General features: G+C 41.0%; 1 protein-coding gene across 1 annotated transcript in view; it reads right to left on the bottom strand.

The window, feature by feature from the left end:
* LOC149464866 (CUB and sushi domain-containing protein 1-like) overlaps positions 1–27,160 on the bottom strand; it is a 1,089,704-nt gene that overhangs the window by 479,440 nt on the left and 583,104 nt on the right. The window contains exons 8-9 of the mRNA XM_089673951.1: positions 20,685–20,797; positions 15,318–15,395 (exon numbers count right to left, since the gene is read on the bottom strand). Coding sequence (XP_089530077.1) covers positions 15,318–15,395; positions 20,685–20,797 — 191 coding nt within the window. The remainder of the gene's footprint in view (positions 1–15,317; positions 15,396–20,684; positions 20,798–27,160) is intronic.

The raw sequence follows: 27,160 nt of genomic DNA, 5'->3' as shown, positions 1-27,160 counted from the left end.
TCTTAGCGGGGAGCTCCGTGGTAGTTCATTGAATCTTCTTGTCAGTGTATCTGCATACCCGTACATCCTATACTGGAGAGCAGATATACTGACAGGTCTACAGGAGACCTGCATGGCACCAGCAATCTGCTGATTGCTGGTGCAATGGTTACAGGCTCCTGCAACAACAAATATTTGTTTTCCCCCCATCCACCCACTCTGCGTTTTCCCACATCCTCTCTATAAAAAAAAAAAAAAAAAAAAAACAATCGGAGTATTCATAATATTAGACATTATACCTTCATATATTTCACATTCAAATTAAACTCTTCCCATTTTTTCCATCTCACATAGTATGTCCCCATCTTGTCTATATGCATATAATAAAGTTTCTCCATCTCACAAATCTGGTTCACTCTAGCTACCCAATCCTTTTCCCTCGGCACTTCTTTTTTCCGCCAAAACTTGGGTATCATGCCTTTTGCTGCATTTAAAAAAAACATATACCCGAATCCTTATATAATTTCACTGATAGCTCCGTGCTATGGAAAAGACAGATCTCCGGGTCTAATCTAACATTAATTTCAGTAATCATCCCCACCACTCATCTATCCTAGTGAAAACGTCTACTTTTTTCTTTTTCAACTCCTTAAGTGATCCCAATTCCTCCCCCACCATTATCTCTCTCAATTGCGCATCCTCCCTCATAATCCATTTTCCTGTGATTCCCTCCCTACCTGGAGAATAAAACTCTGTGTTCCTTAGTGGCATTAACAGTGAATTAATATCCCACCCCCTCTGTCTGTACAGTACGACCCAAACTCTTAAAACATTTAAAGTGTACAAACTTGTGCTAACATCTAATCCCCTATATTGTGCAGGCACCCATTTGATCCTACTCAAATTCGTTCCACTAAGTGCATTCTCAATTTTGACCCAACTTTTCCCTGGGTTGTGCATCCAGTCAAAAATTCTCGCCATTATTACAGATTTATAATATCTCTTGAAATCTGGCACTCCCAGTCCACCCCTCTCTTTATTTCTACTCAACGTTTCATAGCGTATTCTAGGTTTTTTATTCCTCCATATATATCTTGTTATCATTTTTTTAAGTTCTTTAAAATATGCCTCTGGAAGTTTGATTGGGACCATTTGAAATTTATATAGGACTTTGGGCACAATTACCATTTTTATCAGATTTATCTGTCCTATCCAAGACAGGTTTCCTCCCCCTAATCTCTTTAACTCCTCTTTAATCTCGTTTAACAATGGAATATAGTTTAATTTGCACAGATTCTTATATGAAGCAGAAAGTTTTACCCCTAGATACTTTAATTCTTTTTCTTTCCATACAAAGGGGAATTCCTTTTGTATCTTTTCTTTTTCACTGTTTGTAAGATTTATATTTAAAATCTCAGTTTTTGTTGGGTTAATTTTTAAATTTGATAACTCCCCATATTCCTTCAATATCTTCATTAAATTTGGAAGTGTTATCCTAGGGTTTCCCACATAGAACATCAGATCATCCGCCACTTTATGTTCTCTATCTCCTATCTGTAGTCCCTTTATATCTATATTCTTCCTTATTGTAGACAGCAAAGGCTCCAAAGATAAAACATACAACAATGGGGACAATGGGCATCCCTGTCTTGTTCCATTTGACATCCCGAAAAACTCTGACATTTCTCCATTAACCATAATAGCTGCTGAGGGTTGCCTATACAATTTTCCAATCCACTCTCTCATTCTAAATCCCAACCCCAGAGCTTCCAAGGTGTCCATCATGAATCCCCAATCCACTCTATCAAACGCTTTTTCGGCATCGATCGACAACACCACCGGGGTTTTCTCTTTACTACTTTTCTGAATGAGTAACAAAGATCTCAACCCATTGTCTCTGCCTTCTCTCCCTGGGACGAACCCCACCTGATCCCCATGTATCCATTCGGGCATTAAATCTTTCAGCCGGTTTGCTAATACCTTTGCGTACAATTTAGTATCTGTATTCAGCAATGAAATCGGTCTACAATTTGAGCACTGGGTGGTGTCCTTTTCTTCCTTTTGAATTAGAACCACATTAGCCTGCAGGGATTCTCGCCTCATTTCCATCTCGCCCCCAATGGCGTTCATATATATCCTCAATCTGGGTACTAACAGTTCTTTGTATTTTTTATTTTTACAGTATATCCATCTGGCCCTGGACTTTTCCCCGCCATAGTACTCTTTAATGCTACTTTTATTTCTTCTTGTGTGATTTCTGAGTCTAGGGAGTCTAATTGTACTTCACTCAATTTCGGTAAACCTGCATTTTTTAAATATGTCCTTTTTTCCCTATTTACAATTCCAGCGTTATTTATAGAATCATGGGAGATAATATTATACAGCTTACTATAATATCCCTTAAATAATCTAGCAATATCTTTAGTTGAATGAACCAATTTACCTTTGGGGTTTCTTATTTTTTCTATATAATTCCTATTTTTCTTTTTCCTCAAGGCTCTCATTAAGTACTTTCCTGGCCTATCTCCCCATCTGTACCTTTCACTTATTACTTTATTGAAAAACTCTCTTTTTTTCCTCTTCCATTAAAGTCTCTAGTTTCTTTTTTATTACCTTCTGCATTATCTCTTTAGATATTCTACATTTATGCACCTGTTCAAGATCAAATATTTCCTTTAGAAGCAAACTAATTCTTTTCACTCTCGCTTTTCTTTTTTGCCCCAATCGCAATAAGGATTCCTCTGATGTAAGCCTTATGGGCCTCCCACACTGTAGCGACACGTCTCCTGTATCATTCTCCTCAAAAAATCATTTGATCTCCTCCACGATCTTCTGAACAACCTCTTGATCCAGGAGAAGTGCCTCATTCATCTTCCAGACTAAACCTCCCTTCATCTCTTTTCCCCATCCAAATTTCATTGTGACAGGGGCATGATCAGATAAAGAAATTACCTCAATTTTTACTTCTACCAAAAACTCTATAAATCGATGTTCCATCAATATATAATCCAATCTTGAATATGTCTCGTGTGCATGTGAGAAGAAGGTATAGTCTCTGTCCTTCATGTGCCTAATTCTCCATATATCCACCAATTGGCACTCATGTATCAACTTCTTTAATGATCTCAGAGACCTACTCTCCTCTCTCTGCACAGAAGAGGTTGCATCCATCCGCGGATCCATACAGATATTAAAATCTCCAGCCACTATCAAATGGCCTTTTTTAAAATCCATCAGTTTTTTCAATACTCCCTTCAAAAATATCTCCGGCTTCTTATTTGGACAATAAATACTGGCTACTGTGCACTCAACTTCCTGCAATTTGCCCCTCAGAAACAAAAATCTCCCTTCAGGATCCGTCATTCTATTCTCCAACTCAAATCTTATATTCTTTGCAAACCCTATCGCTACCCCCTTTGCTCTTTTTTTTTTCGTATTAACAATTTTTATTGGTTTTCAAGTAAATCAAGTGTTACAGAAAACAAAGGGAAAATAAAACAAACAAAACATAGAAGTACATCGATGGCTAAGATTACATTTGGTCAGGACCAGTGGAGTCATATAGTAACAATGCAAAAAAAAAAAAAATCATGGTCTTACAATTTGGGCTGGCATAGAGGAAGAGAAGGTATCCCACGGGAGCCAAATCATCTCAAATACAGCAAACGAACCACTATGTGAAGCAGTCAAACACTCCATCTGTCTTACATCGGTAATAAGTTTATACAAAGTTTGCAATGAAGGTGGGTTAGAGGATAACCAACACATAGGAATACTTCTCCTGGCCGCTGTTAGCACATGTGCAGCAAGTTTTCTGGCCAGTTTAGATAGACCTGGGAATGGCAAGCCCAGCAAAAAATGCAGTGGGTCAAATGGGAGAGAAACTTGCAACAATGATTGCAACAAGGCGTGGACCTCTTCCCAAAAAGGAGCAATGGAGCTGCAGGTCCAAAAAATATGATAAAGAGAGCCAGAAGCGCTACTACAGCGCCAGCAGGCAGGAGAAGCACTCGGATTATAAACATGAAGAACTTCCGGGGTTTTGTACCACAACATCATAATCTTGTATATGTTTTCCTTAAAAACCACACAAATAGAGGATTTAGATGCATTATCCCATATTTTCTTCCACGTTAATAAGTCAATATCACGTTGTAATAATTGAGACCACCTACGCATATAAAGGTGAGCGTCATTGGACAAAGGGGGGGCCTCCATAAGAATTTTATAGGTGCTAGAGACAATACCCCTTTGATGGGGACCTTCCATACATAGACGTTCGAAGGGGGTAGGTTTCCCCAAGCTCAATGAGGGTGATAGAGTAGAGAAAAAGTGGCGTATTTGAAGGTATACATATAGATGATGAGGGGGTAGAGAGGCTTTCCTCTGGAGATCCGAGAATGAATGTAACTTACGAGTCACCGGGTGTACCAGGTGACGTAGTTGAAAAAGGTTAGATACTACCCAAAGAGACATCCGGGACATGGCCATATTGTCTGGAAGATTAGGGTTATGAAGGATATTTGTCAGTGGGGAGCATTGAGAAGCCAATGTGAATTTAGCCTTACATTTCTGCCAAACAGTCAATGAAAAAAGCATGGGGCCTAGGAGTGAGTGGCGAAAAGAATGAACATCCACCGCCGAGGTCGACCAGAGAAGGGAACACAGATGAACTGGGGACAATTGTAAAGACTCGATCTCAGTCCATGTATTGGGAGGGTAGTGAATGGACCATGACAGAAGAAAGCGAAGGTGGGTTGCAAAATAGTATGTTATTATATCCGGTGCTCCCAAGCCTCCCCTAGAACGTGGGGAAAGCAGAACAGAACGAGCAATCCTGTGCCGCCTGTTGTGCCAAATAAAATGTAAGAAAGATTTCTGAAGGGAGTGAAGCTTGGACATAGGAACGGGTACGGGGAGGGTTGCAAACAGATATAAAAGTTTGGGTAGTACGGTCATTTTTAAGACATTAATACGACCGAGGAAAGAGATAGGCAAGGCATCCCAGTGTTTCAGGGAGCGAGAAATTGCTATAAACAGTGGGGGAAAATTGGCCTTGTATATGGATTGGTAAGAGGAAGTAAGGTTGGTGCCTAAATATTTTAAAGAGTGGGTGCACCACCGGTAGGGAAAGGCTGCCTGAAGGGAGGAAAGAACAACAGGAGAAACATGTATTGGAAGTGCCTCAGTTTTGGACGTGTTGACCTTATAACCTGATAAAGCCCCAAATTGTTTCAAAATTTTGTGCAAAATCGGTAAAGAGGTGTGGGGACTCGTAAGTGTGAGGAGGATGTCATCTGCAAATAATGATAATTTGTACTCATGAGAATGGGATTGTATCCCCCGGATATCCGGATTCGACCTGATGGCAACAGCCAATGGCTCCAGACAGAGAATGAACAGCAGGGGAGAGAGTGGACATCCCTGACGAGTGCCATTTGACATCTGAAAGGGGGGTGTGAGAAAGGAAGCTAATCTGACCTGTGAGAAAGGGGATGAATAAAGGGCCTTCAAAGCTGCAACAAATGAACCCCTGAAACCAAATTGCTCCAAAACCATGAACATGTAAGGCCAGCTTAAACGGTCAAAGGCTTTTTGGGCATCCAAGCTCAATAACACAGTAGGGGTAGAGGAACGGTTGACCAGATCAACCAGATCAATAGATCTCCTGGTGTTATCCGCAGCCTGTCTGGCAGGTACAAAGCCCACCTGATCTCTGTGAATGAGCTTGGAAATAATACCGGATAGTCGATTGGCCAAGATTTTAGTAAAAATCTTATAATCGGAATTAAGTAGGGCAATAGGGCGATAGTTATCTACGATAGAGTGATCCTTATCAGGCTTAGGAATAACCGAGATATATGCACGGGAGAAGTCAGTCTGGGGTATGATTCCCTTAAATAGATCTCGGTAAAGGGATAGGAGATGAGGGGCCAGAGTACCAATAAAAGATTTATAGTAGCAGGGCAGTCCGTCCGGTCCCGGGGCTTTACGAGAAGGGAGGTGTTTAATTGTATCCAATAATTCCTCTAGCGTAATATCCGCATTAAGAGCGTCAATGTCTGAGGGTGATACTCTCGGAAGTACCAAGGGGTCAAAAAAATTATCAAACGATGGTTGTGTGAGAGAAGGGTGAAGGTCCGGGGTTAAACAGTTATACAATTTCCCATAGAATGAGCCAAAAAGGGTTGCCATGGCCCGAGGATCATATGTAGGGCATCCATCAGGCTGTATTAGAAGGTCGGGCATCGTGGAGGGGGACTGGGCTTTGAGACGGTTGACTAACATACGGTGTGGCTTGTTAGAAAATTCATAAAATTTCTCTCTAACCCAAAGGAGAGATTGTGCAGTCTTACTGGAGTCAAGGGCTTTAATTCGGTCACGTAGAAATGTTACCCCCTGAAGCCCTGAAATAGATGGCTTATTCAGTAACTGACGTTCCGCCAACGAGAGCTGTTGTATGAGAGAGGCCCTAGCACTCGCCGAGGACTTTTTTAAACGGGAACCCATGGAGATACAGAGTCCACGGAAAACCGCCTTGTGGGCCTCCCACAGAGATGAGGAAGAAGTTACGGAACCGACATTAAAAGTAAAGTATGTATCGAGTCCCCGTGACAATTCATCCCTAAGATGGTCTGTGGAAAGAAATGTCTCATTAAGGCGCCAGTGACACGGTTTGGGCATAGCAGGGGGAAAAAAAAGATTTAAGGTCAAAGAGGCATGATCAGACCAAGTGATGGGATTGATTTCAGAGGAAACCAGAAGTGGGAGCAAAGAGGCAGAGATGAAGAAATGATCTAGGCGGGAATAACTACGGTGAGGGTTGGAGTAAAATGTAAATTGTTTATGAAGGGGGTGTTTAATCCGCCAAGCGTCAAAGAGACGATGCTCCCTAATCAATTTACGGAAAGATTTTGAAGAGGAGCATTGCCGCTTCGAGGGGGTGGACTCAAAAAGCACTTTCCTGTCTTTATGGGGGGAAACAATCAGATTAAAATCTCCCCCTACAATCACCTGCGAGGTAGTAATAGAGTCTAGATTAGCGAGCGTTTGGGATAGGAATTGCAGTTGACCTGTATTGGGAGCATATAAATTCAACAGAACAAGGGGAGTCTCGCCATGCATACACTCTAAAATAATAAAACGACCCTGATGGTCAACCTTGGAGGAAACAACCCGAAGGGAGCAGTGTGACCCAATAAGGATTGCCACCCCGGCCTTCCCAGAAGGATTAAAGGCCGAGTAGGCTTGGGGAAAAAATCTCGAGGCAAAACGAAAAGAGCCAGTTGATTTAAAATGGGTATGGAGTTGAGGCCCTTGACGTTATATGACAGAAACCTCAATGCCATTATGAAACAACGACAACTGACCTACATGTAATAGCATGAAAAATGAATGGAATACCATCGATGTAATATAGTGAAAAACAAAAAACATAAAACAGTTGAATAACACAGTACAGTGCAAAGTAATAGTATAAAAAACAAAAAACAGAGAACACTTATAAGTATCCGCAAGGATATAAACTCGGGGATAACAATGGGACCCAAGTCGTCTAGGCCTATGGCTAGACAAAGTCGGGGGCAACACGACAACCAGGACATCGGAAAGATCGTCAAGCCCGGCCAGAAAAAAAAAAAAAAATCAACCATGAAAAACACCCGACAATTTGGCCGGACAGATAAGGTAAACCTGTGGGAAAATTATGTAAAGACAAAAAGAACCAAAAACCCAGGAAGGAAGGTTCATCACCGGATTCAGAAGGGCGCCCCAGAGAATCGTCAAGCAGGTGGATCAGTTGACCGAGGAAGACGCGGACGTTGTGGGGTACGAGAAAGTCTCTTCCGACCTCTGCGAACTGGGGTCCAGATCTTGTTGGGGGTAGCGGATGGACGAGACGGAGTTGGTGGCAGTGGGGATACATCTTCAGACAGAGGTGGAAGTCCCAGGCGTTTTAAGAAGGAGTCCGCCTCATGAAGATCACGGAGCACAACTTGGGTATTGTCCCTAGTTACGATCAGCCGAAAGGGAAACCCCCAGCGGTAAGGGACACGGTGTTGTTGAAGATGTGTGGTGATCGGTTTCAGATCTCGTCGCTTAGCCAGTGTAATCGGGGACAGGTCGCAGAAGAGTTGGAGTCTGTCCCCCTGAAATTCCAGAGACAATTTATGGCGAACAGCAGAAAGTAGAGCTTCTTTGCTTTGAAAAAAATGAAAGCGAACAATAACGTCGCGAGATCTGGTGCCTTCAGCAGGTTTTGGGCCCAAGGAGCGGTGAGCCCTATCCATACGCCAATCTGCTTCTGGAACCAAGGGGGCAGTCGCGGTAAAGAAGGACAGAAGATGACGGTGCAACTGTGCATCTGCAATAGACTCGGACATACCGCGGATACGGATATTTTGGCGCCGTTCCCTGTTTTCCAGATCCTCTTGCTGGAGCTGCATTTGGGACATGGAATGCTTCAGATAAGCGTTATCCTCCTCCAGCACGTGGACGTATTGTACCAGATCATCAAACTCATTTTCCAGTCTGTCCGTGCGGTCTCCAATCTGGGTAATTTCCCCTCTAAGCTCCAAGGCCAGCTTTCCAATTTCAGCGGATATGGACGCGGTAATGTTGCGCAAAAAATTTTGTAGCTTGTCATCCAACGCTGACAATGTGAGAGAAGGTGACTGGGTGGCCTGTTGAGGTGCCAGGGTGGAAAGAGGATGCTTCTCTGAGGCAGAGTGCTCCGCAGCCCTTGCAGTAGCATGCTGGGGCTCATAGTCCTCCAGCAGGGAGTGTGTCAGGGCAGAGGCTGGAGTGTCTGTGGGTGCAGTACCGTCTGCGACCACCGGGGGGCCGCGATCTCTCCCTGGGCTCTCAGTCATACCTGAGGCTGGGGATTGTGGCCTGGAGAGGAACCTCCGGAACGGCAAGGGCCGCGGGTCACGTGGTTGCGGGGAGGGGGGCCTCCAGCGCCCTATCTTCCCCATCAAGCCTTCGCTCAGGTGCCGGGCCGGGTGCAGAGTACGGGTGACTCACCCGCAGCGGAAGAGGAGCGGAGGCAGGTGTCGGGTGAGTCTTCACTGGCCGGGATGAGCGGAGCTCACTTAAAGTGTGGCCGCCATCGTCCCTGGCCGCGCATGCGCCCCTTCCCTTTGCTCTTTTAATTGGGGAATCTGCATAGTACCACACTGGATAATGTCTAGTCTTCAGCCTAATATTTGACTCTCTCTCTAAATGTGTCTCCTGTAAAAAAACCACTGAAGATATTCTATGTTGCAATACACTAAACAACCTAAATCTCTTCCCAGGGCAGTACAAACCCATTTACAGTATACGTTACAGGTAAAAAAAAATGTGCATTTAATATTTGTTATTTGTTAATACTTGTTGTTGTGTGTTGCAACAACAAATATTAAATGCACATTTTTTTTACCTGCAAAAAAATGTGCATTTCTTATATTTTTCAAAAGGTGAACTTATCTTTTAAAGTCAAAGGGAGCCAAATGATGAAAAGCAGCAATGGCATTTTTTTCTAGGCTAATAGGAAAGTGATTCACAAAGAAATGTAATAAGGGGCTGGGCACTGCCCTGGGGAACATGTACAGGAAAAATAAAATAAAAAAATCCCATTTGGCAGGAAGTAATTTAAACATTTTAAAAATGTTTACAGGTTAATATTAAAATGCTAAATTCCTTTAAATTACAAGCTTGGGTGCTGACTTTAATTACAAACAGAAGGAAACAGCCAAGAGCTGTCATTTACCTGTTTTGCTTTGTAAATGCCACTTCATTGGCAGGTTAAACAGCTGAAGAGTCCCTTCATCTATCCTAGATGAGGGTCTGGTGGGGATGTTAATGCAAGACTTCACACAAAAAAGGCATGGCACTCTTTCTAAAAACACATGCCAAGCCCTTATCCTTGATGAGGGTCTGGTATGGATGTGAAGCAAACCCAACGAAAAAATGACATGGGGTGAAGGGAGAAGGAAAGGAGAAGTAGAAGGGAGGAGAATGGGAAGGGAGAGAAAGAGATCACATTAGCGATATTTGGCTCGTTATGTAACCTACTACACCTCTACCACTTCCTTTTTAGGGTTGCCCGTTTCTATTTTGTGGACAGTTCTTATTTGGGGAAGGGTGGACAGCTTATGGCCCTAGGATTCTACATTTACATTCTACATTTCTTGCTGCCTGTCCTTACCCCTGCATTGTAGAAGCATAGCCAGCCAATGGTGGCAGTTTTTTTCCCTGCAGCTATGCCTCCAATGTCTTTAGAAATACAACTGGCTGCTGAGTGCCTGAAAGGAAAAAATATGCTGCATAGCAGAAGAATTGAAGATATAAATTGTACTATTCCGTTATACCACAAACAGCTTAACCCTTTCACTGCCACCAATGCATATCATACACTGGCATCAGCTGGGCTTCTGTAACATATACACATATAGCAAAGAGGAGCAAATATGTTAACACAAAGGATGAAAGCAGACGCAAGCATGCGTGCTTAGCATGCTGTATTTATCGGGGTGAGGGTATTCAACACAGAGGACCCCCCCACATCCCAGGAGGGCACAATCCTCGTCGACTCTTCTCCACCTTCAACTCTCTACTCTCTCCACCCCCACCCATCACCTCACTCACTGCCCTTGAGATTGCCAATCACTTCAAAAACAAGATTGACACAATTCGCAAGGACATTGGCGCAACTCACACACCCTCTCAACCCGTCCCCTCTCACACAGCTACCCCCTCATCCCCCCTCTCCCTCAACATAACCCACAGGGACTTCATCACTGCTCAAAGTCCCTCCAACCCCGTTCCCCCTCACTCAGCTACCCTCTCATCACCCCTCTTCCACGGCCCCACCACTGCTCTGACCTCCACTTCCACCCCACCATACATTCCTCATACTGAAGCCCCCTCAACACTCCGCACCTTTGACCTTACTACCATCGATGAAGTCTACAAAGGTCCTCTCTGATGCCCGCCTCACCACCTGCCCCCTCGACCCTATCCCCTCACAACTCCTACAACCTCCTTCCCCCTCCATCCTATGCTCCCTCACCCACATCTTAATCTCTCCCTCTCCTCCGGCACTTTCCCCTCCCCTCTGAAGCATGCACACATCACCCCCATACTTAAAAAGCCCTCCCTGGACCCCAATGACCTGAAAAACCTCAGACCCATCTCCCTGCTCCCATTCAAACTCCTCGAGCGCCTTGTCTACACCCGCCTAAGCTCTCACCTCAACGACAACAACCTCCTCTATCCCCTACAGTCCGGCTTCCGTCCCCTACACTCCACCGAAACTTTCTTACTCAAACTCTCCAACGACCTGCTAACCACCAAAGCTAATGGCCACTATTCAGTGCTCCTACTCCTTGACCTCTCTGCAGGCTTCGACACAGTTGACCACCCCCTCCTCCTCAAAAAACTACACTCCCTCGGACTCAGAGATTCTGCTCTCTCCTGGCTCTCATCCTACCTGTCACAACGCTCTTTCAGCGTTATCTATAATGCTACCACCTCCCCCTCACTCTCCCTCTCTGTTGGGGTCCCTCAAGGCTCCATCCTCGGGCCCCTTCTCTTCTCCATCTACACCTCCTCCCTTGGGCAACTCATACACTCTCATGGCTTCAACTACCACCTATATGCCGAGGACACACAAATCTATCTCTCAACCCCCCACCTCACCCCCTCAGTCTCCGCCCAAATCACACACCTACTGAGCGACATAGACTGGATGTCGCTCCACTTCCTTAAACTGAACCTCTCCAAAACTCAGTTTCTTGTCTTCCCCCAAGCCCGGACCCCACCCCCCATTGACTTCTCTATCATGTCCAACAACGCCACCATCAATCCCGCCCCACAGGCCAGAGTACTTGGTGTCATTCTGGACTCCAACCTATCCTTCCAGCCCCAAGTCCAATCTTTAACAAACTCATGCAGACTCCACCTCCGCAATATCGCCAAAATACGCACGTTCCTAACCCCAGAAACCACTAAACAGCTCATCCACTCCCTCATCATATCACGACTCAATTACTGCAACTCCCTCCTGGCCTGCCTCGCCGCTGGCTATCCCCGCTTCAGTCGATCCGGAATACGACTGCCAGACTCATTCATCTTTCCAACCGCTCCGTTTCCTCCACCCCCCTCTGACAATCCCTCCACTGGCTTCCGATTGCGCAACAGATCAAATTCAAAATCCTAACACTGACGTACAAAGCCGTCCACCATACTGCTCTGAACTACATTACTGACCTAATATCCAAGTACCACCCAGCACGCACACTCCGCTCCTCACAAGACCTCCTTCTCTCTAGTTCCCTGGTCTCCTCCTCCCATGCCTGCCTCCAGGACTTCTCTAGGGTGTCACCCATCCTCTGGAACTCCCTGCCCCAACCCATCAGATTATCACCTACTCTCCTCTCCTTTAGGTGCACCCTGAAAACCCACCTCTTCAGGGAAGCCTACCCCACCCCCTGCTAACTTGCTGACCTCCACCACTCTTCCTACCACTCCATCCCCCATAGCTTTCTCCTCCTGTGCCACCATCCCCTCCCTCCTAGATTGTAAACTCGAAAGAGCAGGGCCCTCGATCCCCTCATGTTTTGCATTGTATTGTTATTGTTCTGTCACATGTTCTGTCCCCCTTTGTAATGTACAGCGCTGAGCGAACTATTGCCGCTTTATAAATACTGTATAATAATAATATTAAGCTGATGGAGTGTGCCATTGTAGGTGTGGTAGTGCCTGAGTTTAAAGTGACGATGTATCTTGGTAGAAGTGAGATACTCTCGATCTGGAATCAGGTATTTTTTTTCCTGGACATGTCCAGGAGGGTCACCAGCAGTGGGCACTTATGCTCACTGGTTGCTGTAGTGCCATGGCTGAAGAGGAGCAGGGGAACTAGGCGGCCATCATGGGCTGCAGCCAGAACACACCCTTATTTCTTTCTTTTTTTAAATTAAGCTTTGTTAAATGTCCCCAATGGCAGCTCCCTGTGCTCTTTTTTTTTTTTTTTACAATACCTTGCTTATAAACCTTGAACATGGCAAAAATTTAGTATTCATATTTGTCCCTCTTAGACTTCAGTGATGTTCACTATAAAGTTTGGGGTTCCTGGATTTCAAGCAGGATTTGTGTAACCACCCATTAATCAAATCTGGGCAGACTTCATCCTCATTGTGAAATTCATATTTTAACTGTCAAATAGTTTTAAGGTGAGGTGCCAGTCAGGATATAATTTTAGGTAACTATTTTACATTTGTCCCCTGTAAAAGCAACAGAAAAAATAAAAACTATTGTTGATTGGATATAAACATTTTAAAAAGATATGTTAGATTTGTTATATTTTCCAAATTAGTTGAGTTATGAAATCTAGCTTGGTAGAACAGCTTACCGTGTAGATTAAACATTAACCTTGTTTTTCTAGTGTAGCATTGTGCTTGGGGTCAAATCCCGTTTCTCATGTTAAAATCTTCATTATTTTTGTGCCATTGTAAAGACTTTGTTCCAGATTGTAGTGCCTATTAAAACAATGCCAGGCAATGTACTGACAATCGTTTTGTTTGTAACATGACAAAGCTGTTTTACAAAGAAGGTGATGGCTCTACAGAGCATGCTGAAAAACTGGGTACAGGTTCATAAAATGGCCATTTGGTAGAGAAAACAGAAAGCATAATTTGCAATTGTTGCAGTTTATATATATAAGCCTAATGTTTTGAACTCACAAACACTTAAAAGCTCAGCCAACTTTTTAATATTTCCTATATTGACAAAAATTATATTCAAACCTTGGCAGTAGTCATTTAGCTAAGCATTGGAGAGAAGAAATTGGCAGCCTTTTTCTTAGTACTGGTCAAAGTCCAAACCCTCCATGTCTAAATTGTTTTGGATGATAACAAGCAGACAATCTGCATAACTGGGCATAACAAAATGATAATATATTTGATAAAAGATTATCTAAACTCATTAATGGGCTGTTGCGTATCCCAGGATAGAATCAACAAACTTGTTTAGAACTCCAAAAAAGTTTTATTTAACTAATCACTTTTAGGGATTTTAACATAAATTATATAAGGCATTTCATTTCAGTTAATTCTACATTTATAATTAATAATCAAATATTTAAATAATGACAAATGTTTATGATAGGATGAATTAAAACCCTGTGAAATCTGAGAAGCATACCCACCTCCTAAGTAGTTGTAAACAAATAAAGACAGAGCAAAAACATGATATGTACTGGACAGCTATTGTTAAATCAACTTCAAAACATTTGATTAAGTTCTGTTTTGAATTTTAACTGCTTGTCTATTGGGACAATTTTACATTTTTCATAAACATATTAAAACCTGTATTTTCTAGAAAATACAATTTTTTCACTTTGTTTCTATCACAAAAGGTGAACAAGTCCCTTCAGATAGCTTTGGGCAGGTTACAGGTACTCTTTAGGGAGAAATCAGAGGTTTATTTAACCCTCAATGTCTCATCTGCCCTGTGAGGCAGCTGATCAAATACAAATCCTTGTTGCTTCCAGCTTCATTTGTCACAGAGGAGATTGAGGAATAGATGTTCCTCCATCTCCTCTGTGAGTAGCCTACCTGACTGCTTACCCTGGTCCCCGGCGGACTTGGAAAAACCAAGGAATGGCAACTTGAGGCAGTGGGAGGATGGGAGGCTCCACAGCATTGTAAAAGTAATTGGGTGGTTTGAAAGCCTCCCAGATTACTTTTTAAGGAAAGTTGATCACCTGCTTTAAAAAACGGTACCAGGATCAGGTCTACAATTGCAAGATCTGCTCCTATCACTTATTCTCACAAAATGATACCTGCTGAGGCCCTGCCTCTAAAAGTAAACAAAGGGACGGGGTCACCTGGGTGACATCATTGACTAAATATGGATATGACCATATGGATCAGGCAGGGTTTAGTCATGTTTGTTTAGGCTTCCTAACAAACAACCTGGGAGGAATCTGTCATATTTAGTAGCAGTAGTAATACTGCTGCTAAAGGTTTCACTTTTAGCTTCTGCCAGAAGATCAACTTGACTGAACACCAATTTAGTTTGGCTATTTGCCAAACCTCTGAACAAGCAAAATTCATACCAAACCAGCAGCTCATTCCAACCTCTGTTACCAACTGTTCACATTTTCTGGTACACTGTAATAATAACAAATATGATTCTTCATTGTATTTTATAGCTACGACACACTTCTAAGATTGTTTCTGGTCCTATGTAAATCACTCATGCTCTGCATGCAGTAAAGAAATGAGATTCACACATGCTTTATAAAACAGATACATGCTAATAAAATAGAATAATACTAAAATATTTTTACTTACAGACAGAATTCTTATGATTGCTTTCTTTGCTCGGTAACATCTTCACTCCTCTAGATTTCAATTCAATTGCCTTTTTAACTGTAAATATGTCATAAGAAACAAATTACCATCTTTAGATTTAATGTTATCAAACACCCAAATATATACAATATATGTCAGAAAAAGGTACAAAAGCTAAATGGGGGCAGTTTTATTCTCAGGAAAGGATATGTGTCACAATTCTGACAAACATTTACTCATGGATCTTCATTTTAAAGCAGATCTCTACTTCTGTTAAAGCTGTTAAATGTCACTTATATCCAACATTGGTTACTTCTGGTTTACTCTAGGGGGCCAATTTATAAAAAAAAGTCACGAACGTCATAAATATCATGAAAGCCTAATGAAAAAATCCTGTAATGTTTGCAATATGATTGTAATAGTTTCGTTGTTGCCTTTTGCATGATGAATGTAACAACCCATAACATTCAATGCTAAGAGATAAACAGGACTTTTGGGTGGGTTTATTTCTAGGGTACATCTTATTTTGTAAATGACTAAGGGTACTATGTACCCCTTACTCATTCACATTGGGGGGCCTGTATCTGGGGCCCCCTTTTTTGATAGCGGGCTTCCAGATTCTGATAAGCCCTCTGCTTCCAGACCCCCACAACCACTGGGCCATAGTTGTTAGAAAGAGGCCTTTGTCCTCATCGACTTGGAGACAAACGGCTTTGCACAGTTCCACCCTCCCCCTTTTCTAACACCCTAGGCTGCATGCTTGGATAAGGGCCTGCTATGAATTTTGAGGGGAAAACATGCTTTTCTTTCTTTTTTTGCATGAGGTTCCTCCTTAAAATGCATACCAGACTTAAAGGGTCCACTATAAAATTTCAGGGGACCCCAAACCATTTTAATTTTTGTTTTTTTTTCATGGGGTCTTTCTTAAAACCCATACCAGACCTAAAGGACGTGGTATGAGTTTTGGGGGGACCTCATACTGTTTTCACTGTGTTTTCTGCTATCCCTGTTGTTTGTTTACATTCACCTGTCAGTTCTTAATCCCTGGATGACAGTTGAAAGTGCAGGGCAGGAATGAGTCACAGGTTTTTAGGACATCAGAGGGTGTCAACACCCTAAAAACCAGGGGGCAGCTGTCACATCTAGCATGTAATACTACAAACAAAACAGGTGCTTAGCCAAATAAACTGCCAGCTGCAGAGTTAAGTGAAACATTTAGCAGTGGTAAGAAAACCATTTCTATGTGTTTCACTTCACTGTGCAGCTGGACGTTTATTTGGCCGGACACCCATTTGTTTGTACATTCACACAAAATTCTTCATAGACTGTACACAGCGTAGAAGTCCTCCTCATATTATGTCCCCTTCTGGTTGAAATCTCTCAGCCTAATAACTCTCATGGTTGAATGTTCTTCAGATTTTTTTTTCTAGGATTAAATGTTATGGATTGTTACAATCAGCCAATGAAAGGTAACAAGGAAACTATTACACACAAATTGCAAACATTACAGGAATTATTAATTGCACGAATGTTGAAACATATTAAAAGCAACTTTTTTTTAAATAAATTGCCACCTAGATATTTGGCTCTGCATTCTCCTCCCCCCAGTCCTCAGTACTAGGGTAACCACCTACTGGAACGAGGGGCCAAGGATAGGGAGGGGTGATAAGATTTCTATAACAGAGTGTTCTACATTAAGAACTCTCATGGTACCTTAAAAAAGACTGACCTGAAAGCATGGGGAATTTCTTGCAGTTGGATAGAAATGGAGCTTTAACGTGATTACATGTAAACATTAGGCAATTAATAATAATCACAGTAGAGGCTTCTTAAAACAAAAGGCATTTGCTTGTCTTACTCCCATTATAGATAAAAAAATAAGGGGTTTATTCCTCATTTTAGGACACTGAGCAGAGTAATGCAAATTATTCCTTTATGCTCCTGTGGCCAAATGTACATTCAGCCCATTCACGCTAGTTGGCCATCCTTACCTTAAGATGTCTAGTTGTTCCAATGTGCTGGTCCATAAGCCCAACTGACAGCTAAGTTACCAGGTGCCCTGAACAGGAAATTGTCACATTTAACGGTGGTAATAATACCGCTGCTAAATGTTTCACTTCACTGCAGCTGGAGGTTCATTTGGCTGAATGTCCATTTCCTTGTCTGTTTACAAAAATCTCCATAGACTGTGGTCCATAAACTGTGGTCACAGTGCTACATTCTTCATATTATTTCCCTATAACAGGGGTGCTCAATCTGTGGCCTGCTGGCAACATGTGGCCCTCGGATCCCTCTGATGTGGCCCTCGACCTCAAACCAGGGAAGCGCATGCACAAGGTCAGTAACCCATTGATCGCAATCTAGGCTTGTCGACATGCCATCTCAGAGCATCAGAGCACAGTGGGTGAGGAAGCAGGCAGCTGCGGAAGGAACTGGAGCCATATGAGTTGATGCTTTCTCTGTAGCACCGGCACCTGTCCCAGGTGGAGTGATACCAAGTGCACTTCACCTAAGACCTTTTTAGCAGCCTGGAGACAGAGATTGATGCCAGCAGAAGCTGGAAGAGTTAAAAAAGTCAGTGGATTAAACATCACATACACTGCGCTTTAGCAATGGGCATATTAGCAACTGTAAAAGGGTTATTAAGTTGCTTTCACACTGATCTGAAAGTGCAGAACAGTGCACGTTTCACTTTCCTGCGGGTTGGCTGCACTGACCCATAAACGTCTATTATATCATGCGGGTTTGGTGTGCTTTCAGAAAGTGCACCACACCTGCAAGATATAATAGACGTCTATGGCAAAGCACAGCTAAAACTTCAGGAAAGCTGCAGGTGCACTGTGTTGCACCCATGTTGCAGGTAAACCGCAGCTCATCAGTGTGAAAGCAGCCTTATAGGATGCTCAGGAGAGTAAGGCCTCATTTACATTTGTGGTTTGAGAGCAGTAAAACCCCATAGTTGAGACATGTATTTATCACACACCCCCAACCAGGGGTGGACTGACCATTTGGAAACTCGGGCACTGCCTGAGGGCCTGGGGTCAGTAGTGGGCCCCATGAGATGCCCCTGGCACCTTTTTCATAGGTTTTTTTGAGTTTGGGTGAGGACACAGGGGCCCCATGAGTTGTCAGTCTGCCCCCAACCATTTGTGTAGCATCAGGGGTCGCAATGGCGATCCTGCCCCATGCTCCAGGGGGCCCATGCAGTCTCCCAGTCTTATTCTGTTTTGAATTTGTATAGGAGGGGCAACAAGGGCAGCATATATAGGAACAGATCCTCTACATTTTCCTTCTGCAATCACTGAAAGCTTGCTTCTCCTCCTCTCTCCCATCAGCATTCAGCATCTGCAGCAGGAAAATGTTCATTATGCTATTTAAAATAAAAAAAATCAAATTCTGAACCATTTAATTTCATTGTGACACGTGACCGGTTACCAAATCATTGGCCCTCACTCTTCAAAAGGTTGAGCACCCCTGCCCTATAACTTTTATAGTTGAATGTTTTTAAGACAAAATATTCACAAGTATTATTTGTTACATTTGTGTTAATGATGAGACATTCACAAAGCAAATGGTTTATAAATAGATCCATTAATTGTAAGCTTTAAAACTAGCAGTACCAGTACATTTCAATCAGTATACTAAACATTTCTGTATATTCACGAATTTCAAGTGTTCACGTTTACATTTGTTTCTGTAAACGAATAGACATACAGTACTTTGGGGAATTGTAAGCACTTTAGGTTTTGACCTTGCTATCATCATACGAACTGAGTTGCTATTGGAGTGTTTTTTCCTGAGAAAACGAAAAGTAGAATATAGAAAATGAGACAAACAGCTGATTAGGGAACTAGTGCAGCACCTCTGACTGCTGCAAGCATGTAGTCTATTTTTAGTCTTAGATCCAAGAAGAGGAATGCTTGCACAACAATTATAATGGAGAAAATTAGAACTAGTGGTACCAGAATCATTATTAGTAGTAACGTGTAAATGTTGAAATGAGTTTAGACTACTACAGTCTATAATTTGGCTTTTCCATATAACCAAATAGTAATACTATAAAATGATGAAGAAATGTGAACAGCAGCAAATGTATTGGCTTCCAGAAAAAATGCTAAGGCTAATCCCAAATGGAAACAATACATTAGAATCTCGTAATGAGTACCCTGGGGGATGTTCTTTGTCCAGAGTTTTATCTTTAAAAAAAAAAGTACACAACTTTCAGAATATAACTTCATTTTATTGTATTTTAACACAGAAGCTGGCAACTTGGTTAAGAAATAAAAGTGAAATATTTGTATTTTTCTTTTGTATTAGTAAAAATTATTTACAACAATGGATGTATTTTTTTACATAATGCAACAATGAAACAGTATGCAAAATATACTTGTAGAGATCTGACAAGCTTTTATCAAGCTAGAGAGAGCAGATTTACTAAAAACTGAATGTCACTCTTTTGACTATGTAATTTTTAAGGACAAGTTCACACAACAAAGCAAACAAAGCTGAAGATTGGGTTGATGTTTATGGCTTGAATCACTTAGCTATCTTCCAGTAATCACTACATTGTCAGTTTATTGGAAAGTGTGATAAATGTATTAAAGAGAATGATACCCCACTGTAGGCCGTTAAAGAAACAGTAGTGTGGTTAGAAACCAAGAACTTCAGAGAAGTAATCTACTTTCTTCCAAGAAGTAGAGATTAATTCAATCCACCAACATTTCCATAATTTCTGTTTTAGGTAGAAATTACCTCTAATGCAAGCATCAAAAAAGCGATAAAACTTTTTTCTGTTTTGGGATAGAAACGTGTTTGTGTAGTGTTGACTATATTTTAATAAAATATTTTTTTTCTTTTATACTCAGTAAAAATGCAATGATATTATCTTATTTTGATTTTAAAAATGAATTCATTTAAAGTCCACTTGTTGCCACTGAAAAAAACTGAAAGTCAAAGAAGAAAGAAGAAGTCTTATAATCATGGGTAGTTTGTTAAAACTTTGTTCTTTTGAAGAATTCAAGACACCATCAATATTTGACATTTCTGATTGGGTTGCATAGCATGTTCCCTACTGGGAACTGTGATTCTTCCTGCCAAGCCCTACATCACTACAGGACACAATAGCAACTTAGAAGTCAATGGGAAAAACCACAGCACACATTAAGGGACACACTATCTGTCACACCAGGAAGCGATGGATAGTAACAGTACCTGGAGCTCTTAAAGAGCACTGTTTACTAAACAGGTAAGTATAAAACCTCATTAGCTTTCTTTTTTCAAAGGCAAAAAAGCGCCTAGAAAAAACATTTAAAATTGTGTATTTTTTAAAAAAAGCAAGATGATAGAATGATAGGTGCTGTTCTGTACCTTGAAACTGGGCATTGAAGCCTTTCCTCCTGTGGTTACTGTCTGAAGTAAAATGAAGACGAAGCCAATTTTTATTACTTATGACCGGAGAGGGCAGGTTCATCCCAGTTAACCTAAAAATAGAAAATGTAATTTTTAAATCAAGAGACACTTATCGATTACACACAGTATGTTAGCTGATAAAACCAGATGTTTTGAGAAAAAGCCTCACTGAAATCTTTTTCACCTCTTTACCTTTTTATAATCCTATATCCATGCATGCTATGATTTGTGTATATTGTTTTCTTATAAATGCATTAAATGCCTTTTATCGCTAAATGTTGCTTTCTAAACTGGGTAACAGTCACACCCATCATCAAAAATATCTTTACATAGATTGGAACTTCAGAGGAAGACAGTGGAGTTTCAGACAAGGTCTGTTATTAACTGTTGCTTACTGAGAGCCCTAAGAATAACTCTGAACCTGGCCATACTGGACCGCAGAAGGACATTTAGATACCCATGAAAATGAATGGAATGTCTATTTCAAAGACTGAAATGAGGCTTTATAACAAAATGCACAATAACATTGTGGGTAGAGTGGTTTAGGCGATAAACATGTTTAAATAGGATACTGTAATTTACTATACTCAAAGGCTGATGTAAATGTATGCACACACTCTTGCTGTGATTAACAAATAGTAACAGATGAGCTAAAATATTCACATATTCTGGGAAAAACATGGTCCAGGGTCCCTTCAGTGATTCTAGCATAAACAAAAGCCTAATCATATATGATCTCTATTCAAAGGGAGATCAGATTGTTTCAGCCCTTCTAGAACAATTTATTTATTTATTCATACCATAGCTTTGAGAATATGTATAATTTAACCCATTCCAGGTGTAGAGTGTAGATTAACCTCCCTGGCGGTATTCCCGAGTGTAGCTCGGGGTAACATTTCAGTACCAAAAGCGGTAACCCCGAGCTACACTCGGGAATACCATACGGCGCTGCTCCGGCATGTGTTCTTCACTTACCTTACCCTGCGCTCCCACGATGTGTCCCCTGCAGAGTCCCCGGCCATCTCCTCCGGCTGATGCCGGCATCCGGCTTCTGTGTCCTGTCCCTGTGACGTCGGGACGTACGGGCGCCGCCGCCTCCGGCGGCGGGAAATTTAAAAATTTTAAAAAATGTCATTTTTTTTTTTTTTCATTTTACACAGTAAAACATTGCTGTTTCAACTTATTTCACATACATTTTGTCCCGAGTGCTTTGTCCTGTGCCCTGCCTGCATTTTGTCTGTTCTTTCTGCCTGGAAACTGAGAAACGTCCATGGCGTCCAAAAAGTGTCCCTTTAGGTCAACAGCGGTTTAGATCAGCTAGAGAACAGCGATAGTAAATCAGAACCACTTACAGAATTGAGTGATAATGATTCGTGGGGGAAATTCGTCATCAGACACTGAAAACGATTTTGCGACTGAGCTCAGCAATGTGCGAACTTGGCGCTCTATTTCACATTTCAGTGTTTTTGGTTTGATTATAATATTGAATTAAATTTTTTATTATTTTTATATTATTTTTATGATTATTTATTAAATTATAATTTATGATTTTGTGTTTCAAATTTTATCATACCCGGGATGTTTACTAGACTCTTGTTCGGACAGATTTCAGTGAGTTTTTCCTAAAAATTACAGCCTACAATAAAAAAAATACATATTTCCATGCAAAAAAATGGTACCGCTTTCAGCACCAAAAATCTGAAATAATCATACCGCCAGGGAGGTTAATGTTCCTAAGCATGATTAGCTCTTGCTCCTTGGTGCCAATTGAACTTGAGGTGCAGGAAGCAGGCTGAGCCATCAACACTCTCTAAAAGAGAAGTGAAAGAAAAGGTTGCAGCATACTGGATAGATCACCTACATCCATCTTTCTTATAGAAACTGTCCACAGACATGGCATTGGCAGTCCCTGCCCTAGGAACCCCTTGCATGTGTTTCATCCAATCAGGGTGAATTGTAAAGATCTGTGGACAGTTTCTAAAATAAACATGGATGATTGTGATCTAACCAATGTATGACAGCCTTTTCTTTCACTTCCTCAATATGATGTTCAAAATCAATAGAACATCAATCTACATTCCCTGTCTGATAGTTAGTAGCATGCACAGGAGCACAATGTGAGCTGTGAGTCAATGCTCTGTCTGACAGCTCTGAAACAAAGCAGTGTTGGTTTCTGACCACGTGATCACATCTATGTAATTGTGATCACGCACAAGCTGTCAGATTTATTTCAAATCTTACAGCTTGCAGAGGACACATCAACCTGAAAACAATAGTATTTCTATGTTTAATACTGTTATGGTAAGATACGCTTACAGTATATTTTATCTTTGTCCATTTGTCAACTTATAATAAGAAACAGAGAGAGAAATATGTTAAAACAGCTTATCAAATTAAAGCCTTATACATACTTAAAAATGTATAAATTGTTTAGAAATTTGTCATAGAGTTAATAGACTGACACTATTAAAATTTTTTTAAGAATCTAAGCTTCAATAAAATCTGAACAAATGATTTAAAGTACCATACTGGCCATTTTTACCTTAGTATTAAAGATTTCCTTATTCAAGTGGTTACAGAAAACATCTGTTAGAAACTGAAAGTGTATAAATATTAGGTAACAATTAAGGATGAGCCAAACTGCCCTAGTTTTGATTTGAGCAAGGTTAGGTAAACTTCAAAGTTGGGTTACTAAAGCCAAATCCCACGGAGGTCATGGGAGCTGAATCTGTCAAAATGTCTCGGGACTAATAAGAAAAATTGTATTGCTGGCTTCATTTTGGGGGACCTTTGGATGGGTCTGTGTATTTTTTTTTTTTTTTATAGAAGTCAGCAATGAAATGTAGTTTGCCAGCAATTTAAACTGTACTACATTTTTTCTTTGTAAATGTCACTTTTGGGGTAGTAAATCCTACAGTAAGAATTTAAAAAATCCACAGATTTCCCCCCTAATATCCATTCTAGACCATTTCAGTCTGGCATAGATTTTAAGGGATTCTGTGTGCACCCCCCCCCCAAAAAAAAACCCTTAGTCCGAACATACAGCCTAGCTGGCCAAGAAAGGGGGGAAGCAAGCACAAGCCTTCCCCTACTGAACCATATCAAACCACATGATCCTCAATAAGGAGAGTTACCTTGCCAGGGACACCCCCCCTCCTGCAAAGCACCTTGTCTACGTGTTGGTGAGGACAAGAGGCACAACCCTGACCCATGGATGTGGGGTTTCTGTGGGGTGGGGAATTATTGGGTTCTGCAAGCCCCCTTTAACAATAAGGGATCACTCAGACACCTGCCCACCATCTGAATGAGTACTCATTCACAAATGAGTGTAAAAAAACCTGTTTTTCTTAAAGTCCTTTAAGATAAAAAAAAGTCTCACAATGTAGATCCATGTCAATCATTGTACCTGACACTGATTGATGGACAAATAAAAAAACAAAACACCACCCACCGAGGTACATCTACATCATTCACTTGCCTTACACTGAATGATAGGGCAAGTGGACAGCTGTTTTATACAAAAGGTGGGGTCTCCTGTAAGTCCGATGATGTAATTGACTATATATGTACATACAGTATATGATAAATGATGTCTCCCAGGAGACTCCTTACTTCTATTTATAATAGCTGTCATTCAGTGGAGCATGATGTTTGACTTAGATCTACATCTCTGGATTGTGCCTTTGTTTTTATCAGCACTTTACTTTTTTAACAATAAGTAGGGGTATGCACCCCTTTCTTATTCACAAGGAGGCTGGTATCTGGGTGTCCCCTTATTTTTAAAATGGCCCTCAGATTCCAAAAAATCCCACACTTGCAGACCCCACTACCTTTGAGCCAAGGTTCATCAATATAGGGGCATAGTGCTTTGCAAATTGTCCCCCCTGGCAAGGAACCCCTATGTTGAGGGCATTTGGCCTGGTATGATTCTGGAGGGGGGCTACATGATCCTCTTCCCCTTTCCTGTCCTTCCAAGCCACATGCTGGAATATGGGTCTGATGTGGATCTCATGCTTTTTTTTCATTTTTGCATGGATCTCCCCCCTAAAATCTATTACAGACCTAAAATGTCCTCAGTCCCTGCCTATTTACTATATACTCTTCCTCCCTAGGTTCTACAAACTGTATACCAGACAGAGCCTTGGATGAGTCATAAAAAATAAGGAAGAGGAGCTGAATAGATAGAGTTGTATGTGACACTGAAGGTGTGCTGAGAGTAGGTAGGAGGTGAACCACAAAAGAGCCGAGTCTTGGAGGCCAAATGTTTTTTTTAAAGAGGGGTGGGTGGTCCACTGTTTCAAAGGCAGCAGAAAGGTCTAAGAGTATGAGTATGTAGTAGTGTTCAGTGGCTTTAGCAGTTAGTAAGTCATTAGTGAGAAGAACAGTTTCAGTGGTGTGTTGCAGACAGAAGTCAGAAAGGTTATCAATGTGGAAACAGTTAAAATAGCTGTAGAAAAGATGTTCCAGGAGTTTGGAGATAGCAAGGTGATGGGTCTTAAGTTATTCAAACTGGTGGGCTCCAGTGTGTGCTTTTTGAGTATGGGGATGACTATTGCATGTTTCAGAGTGGTGTGGAAGAAGCTAAAAGAGAGTGAAAGGTTGAATATGTGAGTTAGAGAGAATAGGATAAAGTAAGTGTGTAACTGTAGTAGTTGTGAGGGAACAGGGTTGAGGGTAAGGTGTTTAGAAGGGCTTCAATAAAATAAGTAGAAACCTCCTCTGTGGTAACAGAGTCAGGAGAGGAGAATATTGCATGTGGTAGTAGCCATGGTATGTTGGGTGAGAAAGATATTTACAGAGGAGCTCTCATCACAAATTGAATATGCCTGTTTTTTGTAACTGACTGGCAATCTCCTTTACATGTTATTATCTGTTTTACCTACTGAAAGAATATATCTGACATTTTATACAGTAAAACACATATAAATAATTAGGTTAAACAACCTGACTGGTCCTTTTTTTAACTAATAAAATGTAGTCACAATAACCTTTACAATTATGTATTTATTCAGAAAATAAACTGAACACAAACATACTTATGATCCATATGCATTGTTCAGTGCTGCATTTGTAAAGGAACTATTTCAGAAGATAAATCAATTATATTCCACTGCTGTTACAATTTCTTTCATGGTTTGACAGATGTTAAATATTAGCACTTCAAAGTCTGACTATATAGGTAAACTCTTGTAGTTATTCCAAGCACTGTAAGCTTTCAAAAACTTTGTAAAGTAAATGTTCCATCAACTTAAAACCTACAACCCAACCCTATCAAACCTTAACAGACATAAGGTTGTAGGAGGTTCCTTGTTTAAATGGATTGCTTTGCAATCATCCAGCAACAAGAGTGAAAATGTGAGGAAGGGTTTATACCCAGGACTCATTTACCTGTCAATCTTTGGTCCTGCACACCAAAAAAACTGCATGAGTTGCTCTGACAATATAATTTTAAGGCTGGCAACAACATTGCAGTTCCCATGTCTCTAACTTCCACTACTCTGACAGATCTACCTATGCAGACAGAAGAATTTCTTAATACAAACTAGAGAAAAAAATGGAGCTGTTGCCCATTTACTTCTTTGTATAGCATTGTGTGTTAAAATACAGGTTTTACTGTGCTAGTGGTACCACTAATTTTGAAAGGTATTACAATGCACTATTACAGAAGCATACAATGCACCAACACTGAAGCACACCACAAAGCTTGCGTTGTTATTTGCTGTATTAAAAAGAAAAAGGAGTCAGAACATTTTTGTGCATTGCGGTGCACTGTTAGCTCACTCAAAATGTGTTAATGCAATGCATACTCTGAATGGGCCTTTAATCTGACCAATAAAACAGCCATATGGTATTGAAAAATAACCTACTATTTCAAAATAGGCAGAGTGGTCAGGTTTTCTTCTGAATAATATCAGGGGGAAAATATTTTTTTATATGTTTATATATTATGTCATAGTCATTTTAATACCAGAATCAATGTTATTGGAAATAAATCCCAAGTCTTCTTTTTTGCTTGTCCCAAACCCTGAGCTTTACACAGGAAACCAGGTTTCTTGCTTTTAAGCTTCAGTTGTTTTCTCCCATTCTGTTTTGTACAAGAACTGAAAAAGAGGAACACCCCATTTGTATGCTAGAAATACGGCAAAGCTTAGTTTCAGTTACTGGAATGCATAAAAGAAGCATATAACCACATTTAATAAGACTAAAATGAAGTCTTCTTCTGGGAATGAGTCAATAGCCCCCATTTACTTTGTAAAATTATTCAGAATTTAATTATTCATGAAAAAAAAATCCAAACTCCGTGAAATATAAATGCACAGATTAGTTTAAAAAGAAACCTAAGGGAGATAAATAAAGGATGAAATCCTCATTTAATTGTATTATAAATTCTTCTGTGGTAAAATGACTTTCCTCAAATAATAATCACTAGAAAA

Source organism: Staurois parvus, unplaced genomic scaffold (assembly GCF_062004578.1).
Source record: "Staurois parvus isolate SC_StPar_1 unplaced genomic scaffold, SC_StPar_1.0 ptg000146l, whole genome shotgun sequence".
Taxonomy (NCBI): Eukaryota; Metazoa; Chordata; class Amphibia; order Anura; family Ranidae; genus Staurois; species Staurois parvus.
This window is presented reverse-complemented; position numbering and strand designations above follow the sequence as displayed.